The 19674-nt window shown below is 37.3% G+C and overlaps 1 protein-coding gene across 1 annotated transcript in view; it reads left to right on the forward strand.

Moving 5' to 3' along the window:
• Nucleotides 1–1940: 1940 nt before the first annotated feature.
• Nucleotides 1941–19674, forward strand: part of LOC306981569 (putative voltage-dependent N-type calcium channel subunit alpha-1B) — a gene marked incomplete at its 3' end in the record, with an annotated part of 221568 nt that continues 203834 nt past the window's right edge. The window contains exons 1-2 of the mRNA XM_079581177.1: nucleotides 1941–2030; nucleotides 14215–14367. Of these exons, the coding sequence (XP_079437303.1) occupies nucleotides 14241–14367 (127 nt within the window). The 5' untranslated portion in view covers nucleotides 1941–2030; nucleotides 14215–14240. The remainder of the gene's footprint in view (nucleotides 2031–14214; nucleotides 14368–19674) is intronic.

Raw genomic sequence — 19674 nt, forward strand, 5'->3', positions numbered from 1 at the left:
GCCAAACTGGAGAAAATGTGCTCGGTTCAGGCGGAAGTTAAGGGGTCAAACATCACACAGAAACATTACATATTACTCTGGATTTTCTTGAGCTTTTCTGAATGAAGCCTTATCTTAAATACAAACATTGCACTTTTGCATGTATAGTGAAACTCGTGGCCAGAATAATCGCATCCCTGCACTTCGCCACGTGGAGGATTTATTTCCCGTTCTGCAGAAATGCCAGTCGAATCTAGAAAAATGACTTGCGTAACCTTTATAAACAATATGCGGGCTATAAATACCGTTCCTTATGTAATGACTATGGACCACCTACAGTATAATGTTCTGGCAAAAAAAAAATCACAAAACACCCCACCATTTTCTGCTTCTCTATCAACACTTAAGCCTTTTTTTTAAACCTCCCTGGTGTTTGGATGCTGATTATTTTATCCCACAGTGCTTTTGTTGTTGTTGTCGCTCTCCCTCGTGTCTTAGCGGTAAATTCTCCCCCCCCTTTCTTCTGCGCGCTGACCTTACTGGGCGGCAGAGTGCATCGTGGCCCCGGGCGTCGTGTTTTCAGAGGACCACTTAAGCCGGGCCCGCTCCGTGAGTGTGTGCGGTGGGGCTGCCAGCTGTGACTTCCTTGGCCTCGTAAGCTTCACAGTAGTAGGTGAAAGTACAGGGCTGATGTCATCCAGGGCAGAGGGAGGAGGTCCGGGAGGGGGGCGTGTTGGTTAATTGGCGTGTTTTGGTGAGGGGCCTCGTGTGCTCCGTTGGATGTTGATGGATTTGGGAACGGGCAGGTGTCTGGTTTTAGTGGTTCCAGTGATAAAGATGTGGAATATAAAGGTTTACAGTAGAAACAAGTGCGAGGTAGGGATGGGCGGATCGATACCAATGTAGGGCTGTGCAATTAATTGAAATTCAATAACAATTTCGATTACAACAGTAAACGATTTCAAAATTAGCAAAAATCGCAAAAATAATCGCAAAAAATCGATTATATATATATATATTTTCAACTTTTTCAAAAAAAAATTCAAATTTTTTTTTTCAATTTTTTTCATTTTTTTTTCAATGTTTTCAATTTTTTTTCAATGTTTTCCTATTTTTTCCTTTTTTTTCCTTTTTTTCAATTATTTTTCTATTTTTTCCTATTTTTTCCTTTTTTTCAATTTTTTTTCCAATGTTTTCAATTTTTTTCAATTTTTTCAATTTTTTCAATTTTTTTTCATATTTTTCAATATTTTTTTCAATGTTTTCAATTTTTTTCAATTCTTTTCCATTTTTTTTTCCATTTTTTTCCATTTTTTTTATCAGTTTTCAATTTTTTTTCAATGTTTTCCTTTTCTTTTTTTAATGTTTTCATTTTTTTTCTTCAATTTTTTCAATTTTTTTCTTTTTCTTTTTCTTCAATTTTTTCAATTTTTTTTTCAATTTTTTTTTCAATTTTTTTCAATTTTTTTCAAAAACATTTTTAATCATTTTTTTCAATTTTTTAATGTTTTCTATTTTTTTTGTTTTTTTTTCCAATTTTTTTCTCCATTTTTAAATTTTTTTTTTCAATTCTTTTCAATTTTTTTTATTTTTTTTCAATTTTTTATTTTTTTTCGCAAAGCAGACTTGCGTTATTTCAGGCCGCTGGGATTATTTTCCCTTCGCTTTTCACGTGCCGCGGCTCATGCTTTTGCCTGACGTAAAAACAAACGGCGCTGTGTGATGATGTCATCAGGCCGCGCCGCTCAGTTTGCTTGCGCAGGTGTGAGGGCTGGCCAGCAGGGGGCAGGTGTGAAACAGGGACCTCTCTTTTAATCGAGGCGTACTTGAAATCATTTGTACTTTTATGACTGTCCAGAAAACATAAAATACCTGTGTTGGAGAAACTGCAGTTACACGTAAGACCTGAGGTGGCAGTAGTGAGTGTAAAAATGTCATCTTGTGTTGTTTTCTTTCCAGAATCTTGGCCACAGTGGGCTCAGACTTCGACCTGCGTACTCTGAGAGCTGTCCGGGTGCTGCGGCCGCTCAAGCTCGTCTCAGGAATACCCAGTGAGTACCCGCCTGTAAATCTGACCCAAACAGCCGTACATTTCTGTCTTCTGGTGCATTTAGGGTCCTATATTTTTGAAAGTAGAAATTGAAAAATCAGTAAAGCATTTGTGACGGAGGACATTTTATTTCTCATAATGCTCTGCCCGACTACATATGACGTGATGCTTTTTTATTTGCATTCAGTGACTACATCTGACCCAGCAAGCGTATGCAAATCTGCCCTTGAGGCGCCTCTTGGAAAGGGTGGGGGAGTTCTTGCAGTTCCTGAGCTACAGGCTTTTATAAGGGGGTGTTGCTATTTGTCAGCACCAAGAGACACATTTCATCTGAATATCAAAATCTATCTCCAAACTCATGACAAATGTGTTGCACGGCACCATGAACGGCACGAGTCTGAACCGAGCAGCACATGAAGAATGTACTCACAGTTGTTTAACCTCTTAACTCCCGCCTGAACGGATCCTGTTTACTCCAGTTTGGGTTTACCCGAATCAAAAAGCTTCTTGGGGAAAAAAGCACCAAAACAGCCACAAAAAATGAGGAGAAAATAAGGATGTAAACGCAACAAAAAAAGTGAGAAAAACTCAACCAAAAAGTGACAAAAATTCAACAAAAATGTGACAGAAATTCAATAAAAATGTGACAAAAACTCAACAAAAATTCAACAAAAATGTGACAAAAACTCAACAAAAAAATGTGACAAAAATGTGACAAAAATGTGACAAAAAAATACAAAAATTCAACAAAAATGTGACAGAAATTCAATAAAAATGTGACAAAAAAATACAAAAATTCAATAAAAATGTGACAAAAAAATCAACAAAAATGTAACAAAAACTCAACAAAAATGTGACAAAAACTCAACAAAAATGTGACAAAAACTCAACAAAAATGTGACAAAAACTCAACAAAAATGTGACAAAAATTCAACAAAAAATGTGACAAAAATGTGACAAAAAAATACAAAAATTCAATAAAAATGTGACAAAAAATTCAACAAAAATGTAATAAACTCAACAAAAATGTGACAAAAACTCAACAAAAATGTGACAAAAACTCAACAAAAATGTGACAAAAACTCAACAAAAATGTGACAAAAACTCAACAAAAATGTGACAAAAACTCAACAAAAATGTGACAAAAATTCAACAAAAAATGTGACAAAAATGTGACAAAAAAATAAAAAATTCAATAAAAATGTGACAAAAACTCAACAAAAATGTGATCGAAACAAAAAAGTGTTTGTTTGCGATTACTGCATATACACGCTTTTGTCACACGGATGTTCGTGGCCTGCGATGTTTGGGGCTCGTGTTTCAGACTGTGGATCGATGCCTCACTATGATATTGTTGAGTAGCTTTGTTGAGTCGAGCTGTTCCTTGGCTCAGCGTTTGCGCGTCCTCTCCCGTACGCTACACTGGCTATTGTTTTTTTAGTTGATTACTGACTGATTGCATTTGTCTGCGTGTTCGTCACTTCTCCTGGATAGAGCCTTTGCACACTTCCTTGTACCTCTGGCTGATTAGTTGTTTGCTCCTTGGCTACTACAAAGAGTTGTAAAAGTGTTTCACAGTGTTGGCAGTGCTGGCATGTGCCTGTGTCGGGCTGCAATCACACTCCACCTCCCCTGACTGTGGCCTATGCATGACCACTGTGATCTGTGTCCCGGGATGGCATGTGCCCGTGCTGGTGAAGGCAGTGTTTTCACCCCCCACTCCCAGCTGTGGCCTGTGTGCATTTCCATTGCTTCTAACGGTGTTGGCTTGTGTCCATGCTGCATTCGCGCCCCCTCTTAGACTGTGGCCTATGCATTACCATTGTGATCTGTGTCCAGGGATGACATGTGCCCGTGCTGGTGAATGCACACAGGTCCCCAGCTGTGGCCTGTGTGCATTTCCACTGCTTCTAACGGTGTTGGCTTGTGTCCATGCTGCATTCGCGCCCCCTCTTAGACCGTGGCCTATGCATTACCATTGTGGTGTGTGTGGTGTGTGTACGATGGTGCCATGTGCCTGTGCTGGTGAAGCCTGCGTTAGCGCCTCCTCTCCCAGCTGGGGCCTCTAGGCATTTCCACGGCATTGCTTCCGTGTAATGGCGGGTCTACACTGTACACATTTTCTGGGCAGCATGACACACTTTTCCAGGAGTTGGATTACAAAAACAAATTACAAAAACATGTGACAGAAATTCAACAAAAAAATGACAAAAATTCAACAAAAAATGACAAAAATTCAACAAAAATGTGACAAAAACTCAACAAAAAAATTACAAAAATTCAACAAAAATGTGACAAAAATTCAACAAAAATGTGACAAAAACTCAACAAAAAAATTACAAAAATTCAACAAAAATGTGACAAAAATTCAACAAAAATGTGACAAAAACTCAACAAAAAAATTACAAAAATTCAACAAAAATGTGACAAAAATTCAACAAAAATGTGACAAAAATTCAACAAAAAAGTGACAAAAATTCAACAAAAATGTGACAAAAACTCAACAAACAAATTACAAAAATTCAACAAAAATGTGACAAAAATTCAACAAAAAAATGACAAAATTCAACAAAAATGTGACAGAATTTCAACAAAAATGTGACAAAAATTCAACAAAAATGTGACAAAAATTCAACAAAAAAGTCACAAAAATTCAACAAAAAAATGACAAAATTCAACAAAAAAATGACAAAAAATCAACAAAAATGTGACAGAATTTCAACAAAAATGTGACAAAAACTCAACAAAAAAATTACAAAAAATCAGTTAAAATTTGACAAAAACTCAACAAAAAAATGACAAAATTCCACAAAAATGTGACAGAATTTCAACAAAAATGTGACAAAAGCTCAACAAAAAAATGTCAAAATTCAACAAAAAAATGACCAAATTCAACAAAAAAATGACAAAATTAAACCAAAAAATTACAAAATTCAACAAAAAAATTACAAAAATTCAACAAAGATGTGACAAAAACTCAGTTATTTGGAGGGGTATAGTCTGTTTGGGCAGTATGACACATTTTTCCAGGAGTTGGAGAGAGAAAGCCCCGGTGAGTCCGCCCTGTCTGCCACCCTTTACTCTCTCCTCCCTCTCTGACACCTGTTCTCTTCTCGCCTTCCCTTACCTCTTCCCCCTCGGCATATTGCACAAACTTTGTATAAGTAGCACCACTGAAGCTTAACACATCTGAGTTTTTGTGCGGTTGATGCACTCTCGCCGAACGGGCAACTCACGAAGGACTTCCACGACATGTATAGAGGATGTAGGAGAATCTGTATCTGGCTTGTGGACCAACCTGACCAGCATGTTTTTAGAGGTAGGGGAAACCGGAGTACCTGCAGCGCCTCCTGTGTATGTCCCTGTTTCAGAGTGTGGTCTCCTGCACTACAAAAAGTAAATATCAAGCATTGGCTTAAGTGACTTGAATTGAGGAAATGTTTCTTGTTTTGAGCGGTTTTCACTCATTTAGACACTTTTCCTGATCGGACCGAGTTTACTTTGCTTGTTTGAGGACATTTCAGACCAGTTCTAGGGTAAATTTTCTTGTCACATTTTTGTAATTTTCTTGTCACATTTTTGTAATTTTTTTGTCACATTTTTGTAATTTTTTTGTCACATTTTTGTAATTTTTTTGTCACATTTTTGTCTTTTTTTTGTCACATTTTTGTAATTTTTTTGTCACATTTTTGTAATTTTTTTGTCACATTTTTGTAATTTTTTTGTCACATTTTTGTAATTTTTTTGTCACATTTTTGTCACATTTTTGTAATTTTTTTGTCACATTTTTGTAATTTTTTTGTCACATTTTTGTCTTTTTTTTGTCACATTTTTGTCTTTTTTTGTCACATTTTTGTCTTTTTTTTGTCACATTTTTGTCTTTTTTTTGTCACATTTTTGTCTTTTTTTGTCACATTTTTGTCTTTTTTTTGTCACATTTTTGTCTTTTTTTGTCACATTTTTGTAATTTTTTTGTCACATTTTTGTCTTTTTTTGTCACAATTTTGTCTTTTTTTTGTCACATTTTTGTCTTTTTTTGTCACATTTTTGTAATTTTTTTGTCACATTTTTGTCTTTTTTTGTCACATTTTTGTCTTTTTTTTGTCACATTTTTGTCTTTTTTTGTCACATTTTTGTAATTTTTTTGTCACATTTTTGTAATTTTTTTGTCACATTTTTGTAATTTTTTTGTCACATTTTTGTCTTTTTTTGTCTCGCTTGAAATAAGAAATTGCCAATGAGATGAGACCAGTTTTCTTACCCCATTGGCAAAGAAAATGACCTGAAATAAGGACGAAATGTATCGAAACGAGTCCGAAACATCTCAGAACAAGTGAAATAATCTAGGACAAATGCCCAAGAACTTCTTAACTAGTCACTCATTCTTAGTCACATCATATATTGTCTAACGTGCTGGTCCAACACTCACAAATCAACTATAAAACCGCTGGAATCATTATACAAACAAGCACTGAAAGTCCTTGATAAAAAACCCTTACGTTTTCACCATTGTCACATTTTACAGAAACACAGGCTGTTAAGCTGGGACAATCTACTGAAGTTTCACCATATCTGTTCGTTTACAAAATTTTGCACAATTTAGCTCCACCCCCTATTTCCACATTCATCACTGTCCAGTCAAACCGAAGCACCAGAGGCACCACCAGAGGAGACTGCACAATCCCCTTGAGGAAATCTGCATTCAGTCAGACTGTTTTCTCCTTCACTGCCTCCCATCACTGGAACACAGCACCTCCATCAATAAGAGAGGCTCCATCTTAACAGTCTTTTAAATTGAGTGCCAAAAAATGGCTGGTTGAGACGCAAATCTGTGAACACTAAACTACTATTTGAGTGTGTGTATATAAGTTATGTGGTTATCTTATTGTTATGTCTGCTACACTGTTCCATTTTATATTGTATTTTACTGTAGTATGTGATTTTTTAATTACTCTTCTTAGGTTGCCTTATGAGATCTGGCAGGGGGACTACCGGTGAAAACTAGCCTTTTGGCTAATTCGGGTACATTTACATTGTCCTAATGTTCATTAATGTACATTGTCCCACTTAAAACTAAATAAATAAATAAATAAAACAACTAAAATTTGGATTATTCTGCTCAAATTGAGATGTTTATACTGATCTAGTTAAATACTTTTTGCAGTGCAGCCCCAGACATGTTCTTGAACATTGGAAGGTGGTAAAAAGCTCAACAACATCTCGTAAAAGTTATTTAAATATGATTCACTGCTCATTTCCTTCACTATTCTTCAGTCTTTCTTCTCCGTTTTGGTATATTTCCAGACTTCCGTTGCCCTCAGGTGGTAACTTTTGATAACACATTAGAAACGTGTGGAAGAATTAATGCAGTAACTCAATTATCACATGGACCTGGGAGCATGAATGACTCCATTGACGCCGGCTTACACCAGAGCGCAGCCCCCTAGAAGAGTCAAAGTTTTAAAGATTTAATATAGATTACATTAGATTTGTTAATGAAAAAGAAAGTTTGAAGAAGCTAGAATATGTAAAGTGAATCTAACAAATCGGAATCTGACTACGTAGTTGACTCTAAAGGGAAGTTAATTTTCAGCTAAAGGTATTATCAGTCGAGCTTGTGATTCTTGCAACATTAGTGGGAAGTGCCGTCCCAGTAAAGGGGGCGTGAAAAAAAATGTGATGAAAAGGCAACAAAAACATGAGAAAAACACGGACAAAAAAACTACAAAAACGTGATGAAAACACAACATAAAATGATAGAAAAAATAATGAAAAAAAAACTACAAAAATATGACAAAAAAAGTGACAAAAATGTGATGAAAAGGCAACAAAAATGTGACAAAAGCTCAACAAAAAATGACAAAAATTAAACAAAAAATGACAAAAATTCAACAAAGATGTGACAAAAACTCAACAAAAAAATGACAAAAATTAAACAAAAATGTGACAAAAACTCAACAAAAAAATGACAAAATTCAACCAAAAAATTACAAAAATTCAACAAAAAAATTACAAAAATTCAAAAATGTGATGAAAAGGCAACAAAAACATGAGAAAAACACGGACGAAAAAACTACAAAAAACGTGATAAAAACACAACATAAAATGATGGAAAAAATAATGGAAAAAAAACAACAAAAATATGACAAAAAAGTGACAAAAATGTGATGAAAAGGCAACAAAAATGAGACAAAAGCTCAACAAAAAAAATGACAAAAATTAAACAAAAATGTGACAAAAATTCAACAAAGATGTGACAAAAATTCAACAAAAATGTGACAAAAATTCAACAAAGATGTGACAAAAATTCAACAAAGATGTGACAAAAATTCAACAAAAATGTGACAAAAACTCAACAAAAAAATGACAATAATTCAACAAAAATGTGACAAAAACATGACAAAAATTCAACAAAAAAATGACAAAAATTCAACATAAAAATGACAAAAATTCAAAAGTGTGATGAAAACATGAGAAAAACACGGACAAAAAAACTACAAAAACGTGATAAAAACACAACATAAAATGATTGAAAAAAAACATGAATCTAAAAGGAATTCCGTGGAGTATGGTGCACCACAAGGGTCACTTTTGGGACCACTATTATTTATTATTTATATTAATGATTTTGCTTCTGTTTCTACGACCACCTTTCCCGTTCTTTTTGCTGATGATACCAATAAAATAAATAAATTTAAAAAAAGTCGACCTGGGGAAAATGCACTCGGTTAAGGCGGGGGGTAAGAGGTTGAAATATGTATTTGTGGAAGGGCACAATTACGTGGGCCAGGCTGGTCAGAGTCCAGGGCTGTTTTTCAGTCCCAGTCCACCCCTGGTCTCAATTATCCTCTAAAAATCAATTTCAATACTTGACATTTTTTGCCGGCAGCTTAAGGTCTGCACACACTACACGACTTTTATGCCCGATTTTGCTCTAATTCTCTTTTAAGCCTGATTTTGGACGCACGGGAGAAACGTGGGTGATTTTACCGTCCCAAATGTGAATGACAGAGTGATATAAAGACAGGAAAACACCGCCGTGCCTCCTTTTCCTCACTCATTTCATGGCCACAGCCCCACACACGAAACAGCACAACTTTATATCACCAAAAGTTCACGACAAACACCTTTTCCAGCTACATTTCAACCACGAACAGAGTTTAGCGGCTCTTACTGAGTTTGGAGACGAACTGTTCAGCTTCACCTCACTGCTAACGGCGGCTAACGGCGGCTAACGGCGGCTAGCCTCACGCTTTCTCCGCTGTCTCCATCTCTGGGCTGAGGTCCGTCTCCTTTTCTTATTAAATCCACTGAAATACGTCCCGCTTCTTCCTGTCGCCAACTTTTATCTCCATTTGACAGAACTATAGCCAAGTTGAAGCTTCGTAGTAGCAGTAAGCTAGCGCTGCGGTGTTGTGACATTGTTGACACCGTTGACCAATCGGGACCCGCACACGTTATCCCGCGCTCACAAACACAGGCCTGTCTTTGCGGATTTGGGGTCAGTTTTGGAAGCCGTAGAGACGACAGACAGTGTTATAAAACATCAGCTGTTCAGAGTCGTGTAATGCGTTCACTCTTACGATTCTCAGTCGTTATGTGTGAACCCCCAGACTAGGGCTGCAGCTAACGATTATTTTGATAATCGATTTATCTACCGATTATTTTCACGATTAATCGCTTGGCTGTGAAAGGTGCATGGAAATTGTATTTTTTTTTCATTTTTTTGACCACATAAAGCTAAAGTGGCGCCGCTTGAGGACATGTTGATGGAGTAAACTTAAAGTAAACATTTGTAGGAGGCTCTTTGTGCTAATTCTGCTTCTGATTGGACGAGACAAAGACAGATATTTATGAAATTTACAATGTACAAAACACTGCAGACCCTCACTTTAAAAACAAAGTAGGTTTTCATCCAAAATACACAAATGTCATGTCATTTTTGCTCTATTTGAGTCTGTGTTCACTAGAAAACGATTAATCGATTACTGAAATAGTTGACAACTATTTTAGTAATCGATTAGTTGTCGATTAATCGATTAGTTGGACCCCCCATTCTATATAAAATCGTTTAAGACTAGAAAAATCGTGTAGTGTCTGCTGACCTTAAGTAGCATCACGTCCAAACTCTGAAATCGCAGGTGTCAAAATGCGCGTTTAGGGCATAACGTGATAACAGCTGATAACAAAATAAATTTGACCAAAGCCGATAATAACACTGTGGAGCCAATGACATAATAAAGATGTGCCGCTGATAATGTAATGAGTTATTTCATTATTGGCGTGACAAGATGAATCGCAAATGTAATACATTCAGTTTATACTGTAATGATACATCATGGCTGGCTTTATTTTCAGAAACCCATTAAACAACTAAAAGTTTTTGGCAGTCATTGTATAAAAGATGCCTCTATTTACTACAGAATGCAACAAGTGAATTTCTCCATTGTGAGATCAATAAAGGCCATCTCATCTTAACTTATAGTCCGGGAGCCAGACCCCCTCCTCAGGCACATGCGGGTATTCAACTCATTTTTGTAACTTTTTTGTCAATTCTTATGTCATTTTTTTGTCACATTTTTTGTCATTTTTTGCCTTTTTTTTGTCAATTTTTGTCCGTTTTTTTTTCTGTCATTTTATCGTCACTTTTTTGTCACATTTTTTGTCAATTTTTTTGGTCATTTTTTGTCTTTTTTTAGTCGTTTTTTTAGTCATTTTATCGTCACTTTTTTGTCACATTTTTTGTCAATTTTTGTAATTTTTTTTTGTAATTTTTTGTAATTTTTTTGTCTTTTTTTTTGTCGATTTAACATCACTTTTTGTCACATTTTTGGTCATTTTTGGTCAATTTTTTTGTCCATTTTTTTGTCCATTTTTTTGTCATTTTATCGTCACTTTTTTGTCACTTTTTCGTCAATGTTTCCTCACTTTTTTCACATTTCCATCCTTGTTTTCGTCTCAGTTTTGTCGCTATTTTCACCCCTTTTTTCCAGAAGCTTTTGGAACTGGGGGTAAAGCTGGAGAAAATGTGCTCGGCTCAGGTGGGAGTTAAGGGGTTAATATTGCCTGCAGTTCACAAACTATCCACCAGGGGGTTATGCAGTGCCCTCAGCACCCTGGGTTCCCACGGCCTTGGCTAGCGTCACTTTAAACAGTATTTACAGCCAAGTTTGAGTGAAAAAAAAAATGTCCATTGTATAATTGGATGCACTGTAACCCTCTGTCCCTTCGCCTTTCCTGTCAGCGTAGTATTTACTCTCCAAGACAATTAATAAGTTAAAAAATCGTAACTTGCTACTACACCTGCAGTTGCGCTTATGGCCTCTAGGGGGAAGAGTTAGTACTGCTTTAACTGGTAACTCTCAAACAACTTAATGCTCTTGAAATCGCATGGTTTAACGATATAGCAAAAATACATGTGATATCATTCATATTTGATAACACCTCAGTAACTGTGGACTGTTTGTAAAAATTAATCCCATTTCAACCCTCGACAGTGTTTATTGTTATTACGTAATCGGTTCCTACAGGGCCTTTTGTTTCCCACTCTCCCCTTGTCACTCCTCACACACCGCATGAGGTAACAGAGCTGACTGACTCAAGCAATGGAATCACTTTTGCCTGTTTCGGAGCAGACTCTAAAATGGTGCGCCCCGAGGCCTGTTCAGAAGGTCCGGCTCGCTGACCTGGATCTGAACACGAAAGGCCAAAACGCACAGGAGTGGAGCTACCAATCAGAACGGAGCGGAGCGGACAGCGCCCCGGGGCATTATGGGAAGTGAAGTGCAGCGGGATGGCAGGGACTGAGCATGAATGGGAGACGAATGAATTGCAGAAGGTTGTGGTTTCGATATGGGAGGGGTTTGCTCCGAGGGGTGGGGCCTCTGGGTATACCTCACAATTCGATACCTTACATGCACTGATCTGATACTGGAAAAAATACGATATCGGGTATCGGCTACAAATATCCGATACCGAGCCGATAGATACAGACGGCATCTCGTCATAGAAGGGGGCGGGGCCTCGCCAAGGGGGAAAATAGAATCTTTTGGGAAACACACTTTTTCCACTCTTTTTAGCCATTTTCTGGTGGAATATGAACTTATTTATCACATACAAATAAAGTCAAGTGTAAATCGGGTCCATATGGATATTTTCTCACAGCAGATTGTTCTGTAGAAGTGAAAAAACGGCAGTTGTAGCTAGCGTTAGCTAACGTTAGCATTAGCCGTCTGTATCTATACCAGTTTTGGCTGTCAACGCCTTAAAAACACAACTTTTACCACCTAAATCTAAGTGAATATGGGCATGCTGCATATCATTGGAAAGCCTAGAACCTGGAGAATCCAACCGCTATGTTAGTTTTAACCTTCGCAAATGTATTTTTGATCGCCGCGCAAAATGCTGCGCTAGCAATAGCATGCTAAAGCTAGCGAAAACTAATCAAGGCTGGGTCAGAAACTATGATAGAACAACCTAAAGAAGCCAAATACAGTAAAATAACCACTGCTGAAGCCAAGTGTTTGTGTTTTAGTTTAAGAAATAACTGATTGAACATGTTTGTAATGACCAGGTTACTTCATGTGAGTAGTTAATATTAATGTAACCTAAATTTCAAACCACCATTTCAAACAGTCCACCACAAATCTTGTTTATAATTATCTGCTGGTCGTCTTGTGATCGGAGGGTCAGCGGTTCGAAACGTGGCTTCTGTTGCTCATCACTAAAAGCATTTCTGTGATTATGGTCCTGGATGGGAAACACTCAAGGCCGTGGGAACCCAGGGTGCTGAGGACGCTGCAGCACCCCCTGGTGGACAGTTTGTGAACTGCAGGCAATATCAACCCCTTAACTCCCGCCTGAACCGAGCACATTTTCTCCAGCTTTACCCCAGTCCAAAAGCTTCTGGGAAAAAGGTGTGAAAATAGCAACAGAACTGAGACGAAAACAATGATGGAAATGTGAAAAAAGTGAGAAAACATTGACGAAAAATTGAGAAAAAATGGACGAAAAAGTGATAAGAATCTGACAAAAAATGCGAACAATTTGACGAAATAGTGACAAAAAATGTACTAAAAAATACAAAAATTGACAAAAATTGACAAAAAATGGACAAAAAATGGACAAAAATTTGACAAAAAATTAACAAAAAAATGACAAAAATTGACAACAAATTGACAAAAAAGTGAGAAAAATTTGACGAAAAATGGACGAAAAAGTTATAAGAATCTGACAAAAAATGCGAACAATTTGACAAAAAATGCGAACAATTTGACGAAAAAGTGACAAAAAATGTACAAAAAATGACAAAAATGGACAAAAAATTGACAAAAATTGACAAAAAATGGACAAAAATGGACAAAAAATGGACAAAAAATGACAAAAAATGACAAAAAATTGACAACAAATTAACAAAAAAGTGAGAAAAATTTGACGAAAAATTGAGGAAAAATGGACGAAAAAGTGATTAGAATTTGACAAAAAAATGCAAATGATTTGACGAAAAATTGACAAAAAAGTCACGAAAATTTGACGATGACTGCCCAACAAAAAAAGTGATGAAAAAAAATCTGACGTGAGGAAAAAGATCCATTTACTTTTGTAGGTCTTTCAAATGAGGCGCTACACTGGCCTGCAGGATTTGGGTAAAGCTGAACAGGAGAAAATGCTCTCGGTTCAGGCGGGAGTTAAGAGGTTAATAAATAGGATTTAAGCGCAGAAAAAGTATTTTAGGGGTAAATTTTGTCCCTCAGCGCCCCACGGCTCTGGAAACACTATGCACCAGCACCTCTGCAATACACATCTGATGAAGGCAGCGACAACAAACTCTCTGGCCAGATACTGCTCTTTGATGGAGTTTAAGAAATTATGCAAAAGTGTCAAGCTAAAAACTAGAGGACAGACGCAGCTAAAAGACAAATATGAAGGTAAACTAACAGGGTAGCCTCCCGTACAACAGGCCACACAATCCCGTACGACAGGCCACTTTCAGAGGGCTGTCTTCTCCTTCCTCTGGCAAATCCGAGGTCTGTTCATATCAGTATCGCTCGCTTTGGCCCAGGGGAAAGACAATCCAAAATAAAACAAGGGTTTAATGAGCGCTGTGTGGGTTGTACCAGTGAAAAAAAGGCTGCACACTGTATGTCTTAGAGGCTGATGTTACCACCTTGTGTGTTTTCCTCCAGGCCTGCAGGTGGTGCTGAAGTCCATCATGAAGGCCATGGTGCCCCTGCTGCAGATCGGCCTGCTGCTCTTCTTCGCCATCGTCATGTTCGCCATCATCGGCGTGGAGTTCTACATGGGAAAGTTTCATCACACCTGCTTCAAGCTACACTCCAGTGAGTCCGACATCTCATACTTAACATTCTCTGGAACAAAGGCGTGGGAAACTCTTGGGTTCAAGTTATATGCCACAAGTTAAAGGGATGTTTCAGGATTTTTGACATAGGGCCTCATTTCCTGGTTATCCAGAGTGTTGCTGATTTCTGGAGATATTTTTTTTGGAACACATGCAGTTCTTATATTTGAAGAGTTACGTTAGGCTAGTGCTAGGCTAGTGCATGTCTATGGTATCAGCTAGCCTGCATTAAAGACAGTGTGACCCGCTCCACAGAGCACCTGAGGCAGATCACTTATAACACCAGACTAACCATTAAGTGTCTGTCTCTATAGAGTAATTTTTGGAATAAAACTGACTTTGCATCACATGAATGATCACATTTTGAGGGACTATTTTCTAGCAGATCACTCCGCCGCCGCGTAGCTTACACAACCACGAAGCTGATGCTGCTCAAATATAAGGTCTTTTAACCTCTTAACTCCCGCCTGAACCGAGCACATTTTCTCCAGTTCAGCTTTACCTCATTTGAAAGCTAAGATCTACAAAACTCATCTAAATGGATCTTTTTCCTCACGTCATCAGATTTTTTTCCATCTTTTTTGGGGGGGTATTTAACTCATTTTGTAGCTTTTTTCTCATTTTTTTAATCAATTTTTTTGTCATTTTTTTGTCACATTTTTGTCATTTTTTCATCATTGTTTTCGTCTCAGTTCTGTCGCTATTTCATTTTTCCAGAAGCTTTTGGACTGGGGTAAAGCCAAACTGGAGAAAATGTGCTCGGTTCAGGTGGGAGTTAAGGGGTTAAATGCAAAATGGTTAAAATTACTCTATGGACACAGACATTTATATGGTTAGTCTGGTGTTATAAGTGATTTGCCTCAGGTGCTCTGTGGAGCGGGTCACACTGTTTTTAATGCAGGCTAGCTGATATTGGAGAAATGCGGTAGCCTAGCACTAGCCTAGCGCCACGAAACTCTTCAAATATAAGAACTAGGGTTGGGCGATGTTCCCTTAATTGGCCGTTGACGATGTTTACAGTGAACCATCGTGATGGACAATGATATCGTCCATTTCTCATAATAAGCATTTTTTAAAGACATTTACATAGCCTATATCAGGGGTGTCCAAACTTTTTTCATGGGGGGCCGCATACTGAAGCGTACACAGGGTGAAGGGCCATAGATCGGTGGTTAGTGCCGCAAAACTTTTGACTAGCAGAGGTTTAAATTGCGGCCCACACCTTTATTTCTGCTCAAAACCTTCATGCCAGCTCTGTCTCACAGTAAAAGGTTGTTTGGTTAGAATTGTGTGGAATTATTATATTTCAAATAAAAAGGACTATCTCTGATGAAAAAAGGCAGAGGGCCACCAAAGATTGGTCTGAGGGCCGCATTTTGCCCCCGGGCCGCACTTTGGACACCCCTGGCCTATATAGAGGCTGCATATTACTATGTATGTTAGGAAAATGTGAGATTGCAGGATAAATTGATCTAAACTAAACCTGATCTGAACAGAGTCACGGACACGACTTTTGCAACAGAAATGTGTTAAAACTTGTGCGTAAAGTCTGAGAGGAGAACGACTTATTCAGAGCGTGAACTCCTCAATACCAAGGTTCTTATCACACTAATACGAATGTAAATCAGAGCTTATTATTTGCATTTGCTCAATATTAACGTAATGTTTAAGAAACAGTGGGTGAACGGGACAATATTTAGAAGTTTGCGTCGTAGGTTACATTTTTGATCTCGGTCCTTCGTGAGAATAATCCAAACCCATGTACGCTCAGCTAGCTCCGATGTGAGAGCCATGTCCTCATTTTAAAACGGTTTAAGTTTCCGTTCGAAGCAGAGAGAGAGAGACAGAGTGCCTGATATTCACTGATTGTGACACAGCAGTTGTTATCGTGTCCCACTGATACAAACCCATGGCCGGTGCTCACAGCTCACAGCAAACATGGCAGCTCATGACCTTTAATGCTCATTCCAGAACTCAATTTACAGTCGGTTTCCTGCCGTTTATCCCCTGGCAGTAACGCCGTTTCACACCTGCAAGTCTTCACCAATGTCCAGACGCAGAGCTTATAAAACAATTCATCAGACTTTCCCTGGAGCAGGCTCTGCTGTTGTCATGACGACGTGGGGAGCGCCTCGCGAACGCAGAGGATAAATATGAAATGGTTAGTGCTAGATCGTCTGCTCCGGAGGGACAGTCTGCTGTGAAAACGTGAGATATCAGGACACAAATTAAGGTTAGGGCCAGGGAAATGGTTAACCTCTTAACTCCCGCCTGAACCGAGAGGATCTTTTTCCTCACGTCATCACATTTTTTTTTCAATTTTTTTTTTTTGTTGGGTGTTCAACTCATTTTTGTAAATTTTTTGTGATTTTTTATCACATTTTTGTGATTTTTTGTCAATTTTTAATCAATTTTTTGTCACATTTTTGTCACTTTTTCGTCACATTTTTGTCATTTTTTCGTCAATTTTTCGTCAATTTTTAATCATTTTTTTCGTCAATTTTTCGTCAATTTTTGTCACATTTTTGTCACATTTTTGTCACATTTTTGTCATTTTTTCGTCAATTTTTTGTCACTTTTTTGTCACATTTTTGTCATTTTTTCGTCAATTTTTCGTCCATTTTTAATCAATTTTTAATCAATTTTTTGTCACTTTTTTGTCACCTTTTTGTCACATTTTTGTCATTTTTTCGTCAATTTTTCGTCAATTTTTTGTCACTTTTTCGTCACTTTTTCGTCAATTTTTAATCCGTTTTTAATCCATTTTTTGTCACATTTTTGTCACATTTTTGTCACATTTTTGTCATTTTTTCCTCAATTTTTCGTCCATTTTTAATCAATTTTTAATCAATTTTTTGTCACATTTTTCGTCAATTTTTAATCAATTTTTAATAAATTTTTTGTCACATTTTTTGACACATTTTTTGTCATTTTTCGTCAATTTTTAATCAATTTTTCGTCACATTTTTGTCATTTTTTCGTCCATTTTTAATCAATTTTTAATCAATTTTTTGTCATTTTTTCGTCAATTTTTAATCAATTAATGTCAATTTCTTGTGATATTTTTGTGACATTTTTGCCCCTTTTTCATAAATTTTTCGTTACTTTTCTGTCAATGTTTTCTCACTTTTTTGTCACATTTCCATCATTGTTTTATTGCTATTTTCACAGCTTTTTTCCAGTAGCTTTTGTCCTGGGGTAAAGCCAAACTGGAGAAAATGTGCTCGGTTCAGGTGGGAGTTAAGGGGTTAATTAAGGATTAGGATTATTTGTATTTTTTAGACAAACCAACTCATAGATCTATACAAACTCACAGCAGACCGTCCCTCCGGAGCAGACGATCTAGCACAAACCATATGAAATGTGTTTTTTATTTAGATTGAACAAATTCAGCAGGTGTGAATATAAAAGCAACATTAACCCTATTCCAGGCCCTGTTCTTTTGTTTTGTTTACAACAATGAAACCAGGGTCATTTTTCGTGATCACTGTCACAGCAATGCTAACAATAACTAGCCTGCAAGCTCACAATGCTTCATAATTATACATTATACTTTTTTCACAAGCCACAGCATAAAATGTGAACATATTTTCATTTTTGTGTTGAGATCTGGGGGCGATACTTTCAAAACAAAACAGATTCATTGAGTCACTCTTCAGAAAAGGGCAGTAAGGATGATTAATAACGCTGTTTATAGAGCTTAGAAGGGGGCGTGGCCTCGCCGAGGGGGAAAATAGAATCTTTAGAGAGACACAATTTTCACTCTTTTTAGCCATTTTCTGGTGGAATATCAACGTATTTATCACATAAATAAAGTCAAGTGTAAATCGGGTCCATATGGATATTTTCTCACAGCAGATTGTTCAGTAGAAGTGAAAAAACGGCAGTTGTAGCTAGCGCTAGCTAACAGTTAGCATTAGCCCGATGCTAACATGTAGCATGGAGTTAGCATTCTCCGTTATTCATGTATTTATGGGCTGTTTGTATCATTATTTAGTAGAAGCTATATTCATAATTCAGCGTTTGTTACAGTAGTTTTTGAATAATTAGAGAAAATTGCTAATGCAAGGGCTAATGCTAACGGTTAGCTCGCGCTTGCTACAACTGCCGTTTTTTCACTTCTACTGAACAATGGGCTGTGAGAAAATATCCATATGGGCCCGATTTACACTTGACTTTATTTATGTGATAAATAAGTTCATATTCCAACAGAAAATGGCTAAAAAGAGTGAAAATTGTGTTTCTCTAAAGATTCTATTTTCCCCCTCGGCGAAGCCACGCCCCCTTCTATGACGAGATGCCGTCTGTATCTATACATGCCTTTCAGTCATGTGACCTTTGTTGTTATGGCGGCCATTTTGAATACCGAAGTAGCATTATGCAGTACTACAACGCGTAACAATATCTCTACTCAGACGACTGATTGACAGTGGCATTTTTATTTACTCATAATCACTGCTCAAGAAGATGAGCACGGCCGCTCGTTTATCTGAAGAAACCAGTGAGTCAGTGTTTAAGGCTGCTCAAGACGTTAGCATGCTACCAGTTAGCATTTAGCTTCAACAGCTCAGCTCTGACCTCTCCAAGAGAAAGCCCTGAGCCACAAACATCTAGACACGTTAAAAACAACTTTAGCGCCTGGTTTCTATTTTTTAAACACTAGACTAGGCTAGATATTCCTCCTGAGATAACGCTGGGTTAGTCACAATTAAAGAAACCAGGCTGGTTTTCGTAAGAAGAATTTTAGAAATCTCATACTTGATGAGGGTCGGACTGTTAGCATTGGAGCTGCGCGAGCTACACGTCACGCAAGGGCGGAGTCTACAGTGAAGATCCCGCCCCTTATGCCCTTTTTAGGAACATGCTTCGTCAGAGCTGGGGAGGAGGAGTCTGTAAACCCGCCATGATTTCCCCCTCGTGCGTGGTCATCATGGTAAACGGGGAGGAGTGAGCAGAAGCCGTCCATTATATATACAGTCTATGGGGTGGCCATTTTGTTTGTAATAACTCATAATGTAATAACTTTTAATGTAGTCTTTTATAGGGCTGTTAAATGGGTGGAACTGTACGAGTCTCATCATGTCAAACTTGTGAAACGGTGAAAATAACAAGATCACAATGTGCTCTTTCTAATGAGGAATTGTAAACAAATCTGCTGGAATGAACCAAGTGTTAATGAAGAAGAAAATATCTGTTCTGTATATAGAATTTTTAATCAATTTTTAATCAATTTTTTGTCACATTTTTGACATTTTTTCGTCCATTTTTTCGTCAATTTTTAATCAAT

This window comes from Gobius niger, assembly GCF_951799975.1.
Source record: "Gobius niger genome assembly, chromosome: 22".
NCBI classification, from domain to species: domain Eukaryota; kingdom Metazoa; phylum Chordata; class Actinopteri; order Gobiiformes; family Gobiidae; genus Gobius; species Gobius niger.